Source organism: Ovis aries, chromosome 11 (assembly GCF_016772045.2).
Source record: "Ovis aries strain OAR_USU_Benz2616 breed Rambouillet chromosome 11, ARS-UI_Ramb_v3.0, whole genome shotgun sequence".
NCBI classification, from domain to species: domain Eukaryota; kingdom Metazoa; phylum Chordata; class Mammalia; order Artiodactyla; family Bovidae; genus Ovis; species Ovis aries.
This window is the reverse complement of record NC_056064.1, coordinates 26,503,477-26,515,260: the sequence shown is the minus strand read 5'-3', so window position 1 is coordinate 26,515,260 and position 11,784 is coordinate 26,503,477. Positions and strand designations below refer to the sequence as shown.

The window sequence follows — 11,784 nt, the reverse complement described above, 5'->3', positions numbered from 1 at the left end:
CCACTGTCCCTCTGACGCTTGTCGGGGACTCCCAGAGGCTGGGCCCAAGGCCCTGGCTGGGCTGGAGGGAGGCAGTGATACTCCTGACATCCCTCACCCCCACCACCCACTCCCACTCCTGCAGTCCAACCTTCCTTTTTCTCTTAAGGCTCATTCATTCGTGCCATGAACCATCTTGATTTAAATCCCCATCAGGTGCTAAGCATAGCACAGGGATGGCAGTGATCAAAACAAACTTGAAATCATTACAGTATCTGCTCCAAAGGAGAAACACAGCAGCTAGGAAGCTCTGACTGAGGCAAGGGCTGGAGACTGATCTCCCTGGAGGTGGTGGTGACCTTGGAACAGAGCCCTGGAAGATGAGGAGGAAGCCAGTATCCCAGGCAACAGCAACACCATGTGTGAGGGCAGCGGGAACAGAGCACATTTCAGAGGCTGAAAAAGGCCAGAGGGACTGGGACAGAGACATCCCGGGGCAAAGCAGTTCCAGATGAGGCCGGTGAGGCAATGGGGGCCCCTCCTACCAGCATTTAGTGGCTCAGTGGTAAAGAATCCGCCTGCCAATGCAGGAGATGCGGGTTCAATCCCTGGGTTGGGATGATCCCCCTGGAGGAGGAAATGGCAATCCATTCCAGTACTCTTGCCTGGAAAATTCCACGGACAGAGGAGCCTGGCGGGTTGACCCTCATGGGGTCACAGTCAGTCACAGAGTCAGACAACGACAAAGCACACAGGCACGCACATGGCTCATGAAACCTAATTAAATCATGATTGACCCACAGGCTTTTCGTGCCCCCAGAATGCCAGTGACCTTTCTTACCTCTCCACAGTAGCAGTCTATTTGCACACCCTGGTCTTCTTCACACGGAGGAACCGCCATCATCCCTCTGACTCCAGAAACGTGCTCCTTGACCTCGGAGCTCTTGGCCTGTGGACCTCACAGCTTTTCAGGTGAATCCAAATCCTCTGGGGTGCACGATAAAGACACAGAGTCCTAGGCTTCCACCTTTCCTGATTCTGATTCATTTGGTCCCAGGAAGAATCCATCAATCAGGATTTTGAATTAGAACACAGTTTGAGAAACAAGGCCTTTTTCCTTTTAGCTTAAAAACATTTCTAATGCTTTTAAGAAAGTGAAACATGCACATAGTTAAAAAAAAATCCGCAGGGAAGAGAAGCCTCCCTCCTGCCCTTGACCCTCAGCCTCCCATTCCTCATTCCCAGAGGCAGCCAGTATCACCAGTTCCTTGATTATTCTTCCAAAGACATTCTTCAGACACAGTCATACCCATATAACCTATATTTCTCCCTTATTTTAAATACAGATAACAGCAAACAGTTAGAACTGGACATGGAACAAGAGACTGGCTCCAAATAGGAAAAGGAGTATGTCAAGGCTGTATATTGCCACCCTGCTTATTTAACTTCTATGTAGAATACATCATGAGAAACGCTGGGCTGGAGGAAGCACAAGCTGGAATCAAGATTGCCGGGAGAAATATCAATAACCTCAGATATGCAGATGACACCACCCTTATGGCAGAAAGTGAAGAACTAAAGAGCCTCTGATGAAAGTGAAAGAGGAGAGTGAAAAAGTTGGCTTAAAGCTCAACATTCAGAAAACGAAGATCATGGCATCCGGTCCCATCACTTCATGGCAAATAGATGGGGAAACAGTGGAAACAGCAGCTGACTTTATTTTGGGGGGCTCCAAAATCAGTGTAGATAGTGATTGCAGCCATGAAATTAAAAGATGCTTACTCCTTGGAAGAAAAGTTATGACCAACCTAGACAGCATATTAAAAAGCAGAGACATTACTTTGCCAACAAAGATCCATCTAGTCAAGGTTATGGTTTTTCCAGTGGTCATGTATGGATGTGAGAGTTGGACTATAAAGAAAGCTGAGAACAGAAGAATTGATGCTTTTGAATTGTGGTGCTGGAGAAGACTCTTGAGAGTCCCTTCAAGGAGATCCAATCAGTCCATCCTAAAGGAGATCAGTCCTGGGTGTTCATTGGAAGGACTGATGTTGAAGCTGAGACTCCAATACTTTGGCCACCTGATGTGAAGAGCTGACTCATTTGAAAAGACCCTGATGCTGGGAAAGATTGAGGGCAGGAGGAGAAAGGGATGACAGAGGATGAGATGGCTGGATGGCATCACCGACTCAATGGCCATGAGTTTGGTTGCCCTGTAGTATGTGGGATCTTAGTTCCCTGACCAGGGATCAAACTTGCGCCCCCTACACTGGAAAACAGATTCTTAACCATTGGGCCACCATGGAAGTCCCTAGATCTCCCTCATTGCTTTAAAGATCACCTGGCTTCCATTGCCTAGATGTCATTTACTTTTCAGTTGTCTATCAGTGAACATGAAGGATGTCCACTCTTACTAATTCAAACACTATTACAATAATTATCCTTGAAGATATGTCTTTTTTCACATGCAAAGTGCATATGTAGAACAAACTGTTAAAAGTAGAATTGGTGGGGGAATTCCCTGGGTGTCCAGTGGTTAAGACTCCTCGCGCTTTCACTGCTAAGGGTCCGCTTTCAATCCCTGGTGGGGGAACTAAGATCCCACAAGCCGCAAAACACGACCAAAAAGAAAAAGTAGAATTGCTGGGTCAAAGAGGGTGAGCATCAATACTATATATAAAAGAGATAACCAACAAGGACCTAATGTATAGCACATGGAACACATTCAGTATCTTGTAATAGCCTAATACAAAGGCAAAGAATCTGAACAAGTATATAGAGGCTTCGTAGGTGACACAGTGGTAAAGAATCCACCTGCCAATGCAGGAGATATAGGTTCAATCCCTAGGTTGGGAAGATCCCCTGGAGAAGGAAACAGCAACCTGCTCCAGCACTCTTGCCTGGAAAATCCCACGGACAGAGGAGCCTGGAGCATTATAGTCCATGGGGTTGCAAAAAAAGTCAGACATGACTTAGCAACTAAACAACAAGGATATAAGAACTTCTCTTGTGGTGCAGGAAGTAGCCCCCCAAAAGTATACATACAAAAAAGTATATATGTATTTAAAGTATATATATATATGTGTGTGTGTATATATATATATATATATATATATAATTGAATCACTTTTCTGTACACCTGAAACTAACACATTATAAATCAACTACACTCCTATAAAAAAAAATTTTTTTTTAATGAGAGAAGAAAGGGTGAGCATCTTTTCGATCCCTGGGTCAAGAAGCTTCCCTGGAGAAGGAAATGGCAACCAAGTCCAGTATTCGTGCCTGGAGAATCCCATGGACAGAGGAGCCTGGTGGGCTACAGTCCCTGGGGTCGCAAGGAGTCAGACACAACTTTACCAACTAAAGAACAACAACAAAATTGTTGACTACATATTACAGTTTAAAAACCCATGAATTTTAAATTGTAATATGTAGTCAGGTACAATCATTTTTTTAAAATAGCTTCTTGGTTTTTTGTCACAAAACTTGCCCCTTTGGCTTTCTCACAATTTAACACTTCCTTTTCTTTCCAGATGAAACTTCAAGATCATCATATCAACCACCATCTCAGCAGCTTCAAATGTTCCTCCTTTCACAAAACCTACTCTCAAACCCCACCCTTGGCTCTGCGTAAGCAACACCTCACCCTTCTCCGCTCCAGCACGGGGTTGCTGAGGCACTGCCAGAGAAAAATCGCACAACCAGTTACTTGTTCATTCATCACATTTTTTTGGCCATGCTGAGCAGCATGTGGGATCTTAGTTCTTCTCACCAGAGCCCCCTGTGCTGGAAGCCCAGAGTCTTAACCACTGGACCGGGGACTGAACCACAAGTCCCTCAAGAAATATTTTTAACACATCCCAGGTGCCAACACCATGCTAAGCAATGGGTATGGATCTGGGCCACTACAAACTTATAGCTTCTAACCTCAGCTGGGACCCTCAATACCTGATAACTACCAGTCCCCCTCCCCTCCATGTCCCTGGTCACCTCCTTTCTCCTTCTCCCACCCTACTCACTAATTTTCCAAACCTTTCTCACCTTCAGAGTGATTTCTCCCCTACTCTTCACAGAGATTAGACTCTAAGGGATAAATGAATCCCATCTCCTACCAACAAGCATTGACACTGTTTCTCCTACACCACATGCCTCTTCCCGGGCCAGGCTAATCCCTCCATCTGTGCTCAGATCACTCCCCTCCCAACTCCTCTGAGACACTGATTCAGCAAAACGGCCCCAGCTCTTCAACCTCTGCCTCTCTCTCTACTGATTCTTCCTCCATGGTAAATAAACCCGCACAGGTCTCTTTCATTAAAGGAAGAAAGGGAGAGAAGAAGGACGGACGGAAAGAAGGGAGAGAAAGAAAGAAAACCAAAGAAAAAAGCATTCCTCCACACTTGGGGCTCTTTCACAGTAAAGTATTTCTCAAGTTTTTCTTCTCTCACTTTTCTTTTTTTTTTTTAAATCAAATACATATTTAATTAAGAAACTAATAATGCAATATTACCCAAACAATATGTAAGCACATGTTCAATTATCATGTTCCATATTTCAGAGAAGAGGCATTAAGGATTTATGCCATAAGTTTATTTACAAACATATCTAGGATGCTGAGTTCAAGGGACTGATCCTTTTAAGAGACTGCACCTCTTAATATGCTCCTCTTCCCATCTGTCTCATGGATTACTTTTTAAGCAGTTGGTGTCTTACTATAAAGAAAGGTGCAGCAAATCGAGACTCAAAGTACAAAGTCATCACAGCTAGTAACCTCCACTTTCCACTGAAAATGGTATATTCTTCCCTGGACCCTCCTCATAGTGGCTCCGACGAACCACAGAGGTTGTGAACCTCCGGATGCTCTGTCCCAACATAGCGCTGTTGGACGCTCTACAAAAGATCCAGAGACCGGAGGCAGAAGAAATGGCGGCTACAAACCTACGGCTCCTTGCCTCATGACCTTGCTCCTCTAACTGCAAGGATCGAAAGGGAAGATGGGAAATCCCTCTCTCACTTTTCATGTTGATTTAATTTTTACTTTCAAAGGTGTATACCCACACAGTGGAAGGAGTCAGATATAACTACGAGGCCTATCACAATAAAAAGTAAGCCCCTACCCTCTCTACAATTTCCTTCTTCTCACAGGCAACCACTCTCACCTCATCTAGATGTTTCTTTTGGTATTTACTCTGTATCTCCAAATAAGTTTATTTTGCTACTTTTTCATGCTTCCTGCCATGTAAGGTGAAGTCTGAGTCCCTTTCACCATCCCCGCTGCTCCAGCATGGGATACTCTCTCAAGAGCACTCTGTCAACATTCAGGATTTATTGCAAATGTTACCCTGAGCTGCACTATGTGGTATACTCTGATTACCCTTCTCTACTTGCGCAACTGTTTCCCCTGAACAACTGTCATTTTTAAAAGTTGCTTATTTTCTGAATTTATCATTCATTCTGCACTATATTCTTCTCCAAAAAGAATCTACGTATCCTCTCAATTAATTCAAAACAAAACAGATGTGATCTCTGTCTCCTTGAAAAAAAAATCTCTCCAAGAGCTGTCTAACTTGGGTCTAACTCTAATCACCTCCTGAGAAGCATACTTGGGAGACAAACTTGAGACCCTGTACATATCCAAATGTCCTTATTCTGTCTTTGTTATTGACAGTTGAGCTGTTGTGACAGTCTAGATATCCCCCAAAATCTAATCTATTCTCCCATGGTGCTAGAAAAATATTGATAGTCAACCACCTAAGTAGGGACTGGATTTCTCCAAACCCTGGAGCTGATGTGAGACCACATGACTGAGTTTTCTTCGAAGGAATGTGAGTAAAAATTACATGGGCCTCTCCCTAGCCAGAGAGACAGGTGTGCCTGTGCCTGAGACAGGTGTGCCTCCTCCATACTTTCTCTTCTGCCTTCCTGCCAGCTGCGACCCATGGATGGCAGCAATCCAGTTATGACACTGCAGACAGCAATGCCCCAGGGCAGTGTTTCTCAATGTTTACTGTGCACACAGAGCATCTGGGGATCTTCAAACAGATGCTGATGCAGTGGGTCTTAGCAGGGCCTGAGAGTCTGCTTTTCTAACAAGCATCTAGGTAATGCCAATCCTATGGCCTGAAAAAACAGATTTTTTTAATTAATATATTTATTTGACTATGCCGTGTCTTAGCTGCAGCATGTGGGCTCTTTAGTTGTGGCATGTGAACTCTTAGTTGAGGCATGTGGGATCTAGTTCCCTGACCAGGGATCAAACCCTGGCCCCCTAAATTGGGAGTAAGGACTACTTAGCTACTAGACCACCAGGAAAGTTCCATGAAGACCATACTTTTGAGCATAAGAGCCTAAAGGATGGCAGAGCTGCACTGCTAGCCTTGGTCTCTGTCTGATTTGTGGAAAATACTGAACTACCCACAATGAACTGTTTTCTGAGAAAAAATTAAGTTCTGTTTGGTTGAACCACTGCATTTTTAGCCTGCCCAAAGGCTTCAGTAGAGAACTGCAGGCTGGAAACCACTTTCCCCTAAAATGTTGAAGGCACTACTCCACTGGTGCAGACAGTTACTATTCAGAGGCTTAGCGCCATTCTGATTGCTGATCTGTTTTTTCTCTGGAAGCTTCTGCAAGACCTCCTTTTCTGAGACTAGTGATCTGACATTTTATGATGTGCCTTGACGCTAGTCACTTAATGAGCGCTTTTCATCTAGAAACACACGTCTGTTCCTCCCCTTTACCTTGTTCTCTTACAGAATTTAAGTCCCTGGACTGATTCTCTAATTTTGTCACTTGCTCTTCAACCCTTTTGCTCAATGTATTCCTTCCCTTGTGGTTTTATTTTAAACTGTGTTTTCTTCCATTCAATCCTCTATTATAATGTGTGTGTGCTAAGTTGCAAGTTGCTTCAGTCGTGTCCGACTCGTTGTGACCCTATGGACCGCTGCCTGCCAGGCTCGTCTGTCCATGGGTTTCTCCAGGACAAGAATACTGGTTGCCATGCCCTCCTCCAGGAGATGGAACCTGAGTTTCTTAAATCTCCCAAATTGGCAGGCAGATTCTTTACCACTAGAGTCACATGGGAAGCCCCAGTCTCTCACCTAATAGGATCAATGTTTTTTTCCTTAAGTTTTACTCTTTGTTATCTAAGGTGCTTTTTTTCCCCCCCAGTATATTTGGTCTCTCTCTAACCTGAAGTTAGAAAGTTTCAGCAAACATCTGGAAATCCTTTGTTTTAGATCTTTCACCTTTCTTTTAAAAAATGCACATTCTTGTTTTAGTATTTATCTGGCTGCATCAGGCCTTACTGAGTTGGGCATATGGGATAGTTCATCATGGTGCGTGGGCATTTCATTGCAGCACGGAGCTACAGAGCTCATGGAGTTGCAGCACACAGGCTTAGTTGCCCCATGACACGTGGGCTCTTAGTTCCAGATCAGGAATTGAACCCATGTCCTCAGTACCAGAAGGGTGATTCTTCCCCACTGGACCACCAGGAAAGTCCCAGTCTGCTCATCTTTCGGGGGACATACTAAGAAGATGACTAGAAGATCTGAGGATACAGTTGGGACTTACAACTGTGGGTTTTACTGGCGGATGATCCAGCTAACTGCTCTGTTGAAGAACCCCTGACATTAATACCCTTAGGTCTTTTCTCTGAATAGTCAAATTTACCAGGTAAGAGTCTTCCAGTCTCCGACCTTGAAGGTATAAGCCTAGTTGCCAGAGTTCTAGAAACCATCACCCAGTAAATAACTTTCACTCAATCTCTGTCTTCAATACAATCATACCCAGGTACCCTCCATGAGAAAGACTCTGTTTTCCATCACTAACAAAGAAACCTCCAGCAATCTGATGAGTTGAGGGTAAGTAGTTGCTGAGACACATTAAGTAAAGAAGGAGATGGGGGGGTCAGTTCAGTTCAGTTCAGTCGTTCAGTCGCTCAGTCGTGTCCAACTCTTTGCGACCCCATGAACAGCAGCATGCCAGGCCTCCCTGTCCATCACCAGCTCCCAGAGTTCACTCAAACTCATGTCCATTGAGTCGGTGATGTCATCCAGCCATCTCATCCTCTGTCGTCTCCTTCTCCTCCTGACCCCAATCCCTCGAGCATCAGTCTTTTCAAATGAGTCAACTCTTCGCATGAGGTGGCCAAAGTATTGGAGTTTCAGCTTTAGAATCATTCCTTCCAAAGAACACCCAGGATTGATCTTTAGAATGGACTGGTTGGATCTCCTTGCAGTCCAAGGGACTCTCAAGAGTCTTCTCCAACACCACAGTTCAAAAGCATCAATTCTTCGGCGCTCAGCTTTCTTCACAGTCTAACTCTCACATCCATACATGACCACAGGAAAAACCATAGCCTTGACTAGACAGACCTTTGTTGACAAAGTAATGTCTCTGCTTTTGAATATGCTATCTAGGTTGGTCATAACTTTCCTTTCAAGGAGTAAGCATCTTTTAATTTCATGGCTGCAATCACCATCTGCAGTGATTTTGGAGCCCCCAAAAATAGTCTGCCACTGTTTCCACTCTTTCTCCATCTATTTCCCATGAAGTGATGGGACCAGATGCCATGATCTTCATTTTCTGAATGTTGAGCTTTAAGCCAACTTTTCCACTCTCCTCTTTCACTTTCATCAAGAGGCTTTTAGTTCCTCTTCACTTTCTGCCATAAGGGTGGCGTCATCTGCATATCTGAGGTTATTGATATTTCTCCCGGCAATCTTGATTCCAGCTTGTGCTTCTTCCAGCCCAGCGCTTCTCATGATGTACTCTGCATAGAAGTTAAATAAGCAGGGTGACAATATACAGCCTTGTTACTTCAAATAATCCTCCTAATTTTAGTATTACCTACATTCCAGCTAAAATGGACTGGAATGGGTGAATTTAACTCAGATGACTATTATATCTACTACTGTAGGCAAGAATCCCTTAGAAGAAATAGAGTAGCCGTCATAGTCAACAAAAGAGTCCGAAATGCAGTACTTGGACGCAATCTCAAAAACAACAGAATGATCTCTGTTCGTTTCCAAAGCAAGCCATTCAATATCACAGTAATCCAAGTCTATGCCCTGACCAATAATGCTGAAGAAGCTGAAGTTGAACAGTTCAAGACCTTCTAGAACTAACACCCAAAAAATATGTCTTTTCATTACAGGGGACTGGAAGGCAAAAGTAGGAAGTCAAGAGAGACCTGGAGTAAAGGGCAAATTTGGCCTTGGAGTACAGAATGAAGCAGGGCAAAGGCTAACAGACTTTTGCAAAGAAAACACACTGGTCATAGCAAACACTCTATTCCAACATCACAAGAGAAGACTCTACACATGGACATCACCAGATGGTCAATACTAAAATCAGATTGATTATATTCTTTGCAGCCAAAGATGGAGACACTCTATACAGTCAGCAAAAACAAGACTGGGAGCTGACTGTGGCTCAGATCATGAACGCCTGTTGACAAATTCAGACTTAAATTGAAGAAAGTACGGAAAACCAGTAGACCATTCAGGTATGACCTAAATCAAATCCCTTACAACTATACAGTGGAAGTGACGAATAGATTCAAGGGATTAGATCTAATAGACAGACTGCCTGAAGAACTATGGATGGACGTTTGTGACACTGTGCAAGAAGCAAGACCATCCCCAAGAAAAACAAATGCAAAAAGGCAAAATGGTTGTCTAAGGAGGCCTTACAAACAGCTCTGACAAGAAGAGAGGAGAAAGGCAAAGGAGAAAACTAAAGATATACTCATTTGAATGCAGAGTTCCAAAGAACAGCAAGGAGAGATAAGAAAGCCTTCCTCAGTGATCAAGGCAAAAAAAAAAAAATAGAGGAATACAATAGAATGGGAAAAACTAGAGATCTCTTCAAGAAAATTAGAGATTCCAAGGGGATATTTCATGCAAAGATGGGCACAATAAAGGACAGAAACAGTATGGACCTAACAGAAGCAGACAATATTAAGAAGAGGTGGCAAGAATGCACTGAAGAACTGTACAAAAAAGATCTTCATGACCCAGATAACCACAATGGTGTCATCATTCACCTAGAGCCAGACATCCTATAATGTGAAGTCAAGTGGGCCTTAGGAAGCATCACTATGAACAAAGCTAGTGAAGGTGATGGCATTCCAGTTGAGCTATTTGAAATCCTAAAAGATGATGCTGTGAAAGTGCTGCATTCAATATGCCAGCAAATTTGGAAAACTCAGCAGTGGCCACAGGACTGGAAAAGGTCAGTTTTCATTCCAATCCCAAAGAAAGGCAATGCCAAAGAATACTCAAACTACTGAACAATTGCACTCATCTCACACGCTGGCAAAGTAATGTTCAAAATTCTCCAAGCCAGGCTTCAACAATACATGAACCGTGAACTTTCAGATGTTCAAGCTGGATTTTAAAAAGGGAAGAGAAACCAGAGATCAAATTGCCAACATCCAATGGATCATCAAAAAGCAAGAGAGTTCCAGAAAAAAATCTATTTCTGCTTTACTGATTATGCCAAAGCCAAAGTTTATTGTGGATCACAACGAACTGTGAAAAATTCTTCAAGAGATGGGAAATATCAGACCTCCTTATCTGCCTCCTGAAAAAATCTGTATGCAGGTCAAGAAATGAGTTACAACTGGTCATGGAACAACAGACTGGTTCCAAATTGGGAAAGCAGTAAGTCAAGGCTTTATATTGTCACCCTGTTTATTTAACTTATATGCAGAGTACATCATGAGAAATGCTGGACTGGATGAAGCCCAAGCTAGAATGAAGATTGCTGGGAGAAATATCAATAACCTCAGATATGCAGATGACACCACACTGATGGCAGAAAGCAAAAAAGAACTAAAGAGCCTCTTGATGAAAGTGAAAGAGAAGAGTGAAAAAGTTGGCTTAAAACTCAACATTCAGAAAACTAAGATAATGGCATCTGGTCCCATCACTCCATGGCAAATAGATGGGAAAACAATGGATACAGTCGCAGACTTTATTTTTGGGGGCTCCAAAATCACTGTAGATGGTGACTGAAGCCATGAAATTAAAAGACACTTGCTCCTTGGAAAAAAAAAACTATGACCAGCCTTAACAGCTTATTAAAAAGCAGAGACATTACTTTGCCAATGAAGGTCTGTCTAGTCAAAGCTATGGTTTTTCCAATAGTCATCTATGGATGTGAGAGTTGGACTATAAAGAAAGCTGAATACAGAATTGATGCTTTTGAACTGTGGTGTCAGAGAAGACTCTTGAGAGTCCCTTGGACACCAAGGAGATCCAACCAGTCCATCCTAAAGGAAATCAGTACTGAATATTCATTGGAAGCACTGATGCTGAAGCTGAAACTCCAATACTTTGGCCGCCTGATGTGAAGAACTGACTCACTGGAAAAGACCCTGACACTGGGAAAGACTGAAGGCAGAAGAAGGGGACGATAGAAGATGAGATGGTTGGATGGCATCACCGACTAAACAGACATGAGTTTGAGTAAACTCCGGGAGTTGGTGATGGACAGAGAGGCCTGGCGCACTGCAGTCGATGGGGTGGAAGAGCTGGACAGGACTGAGCAACTGAACTGACTGACAGCCCAGCTGTACTGTAATCCCATTGATTTAGGGGTAAATTAAGTTGCTTCTAAGCTTTCTTCACTGCTGGTTTAGTTAACCATATGACCTTCTGTTTTCCAGTTTCTATTGAAAGTTTTGCTATTATTAACTCCTTTCCTTGACCCCTTCCTTAAATCCCCTTATTGTTATCTTCTTAGGATTTAGAAAAAGAGTGAAGTTAAATGCTAGATACCTCAAATTTAACTAAAACC

General features: G+C 43.2%; 1 protein-coding gene and 1 pseudogene across 9 annotated transcripts in view; both read right to left on the bottom strand.

The window, feature by feature from the left end:
• The window catches only part of PELP1 (proline, glutamate and leucine rich protein 1), a 48,066-nt gene that overhangs the window by 35,407 nt on the left and 875 nt on the right, over positions 1–11,784 (bottom strand). For 3 of the 9 annotated variants that reach the window (XM_042255614.1, XM_042255611.2, XM_042255613.2), the window contains exon 2: positions 821–966. The exons of 1 other annotated variant lie outside the window; for it this stretch is intronic. In XM_042255614.1, coding sequence (XP_042111548.1) covers positions 821–883 — 63 coding nt within the window. In that variant the 5' untranslated portion in view covers positions 884–966. Of the gene's footprint in view, positions 1–820; positions 1,018–11,784 lie in introns of all 9 variants that reach the window. 5 more of the 9 variants (XM_060395373.1, XM_060395374.1, XM_042255612.2 and 2 more) reach the window with 2 other exon arrangements.
• Positions 4,553–4,970, bottom strand: LOC114116881 (cytochrome c oxidase subunit 7C, mitochondrial-like; annotated as a pseudogene).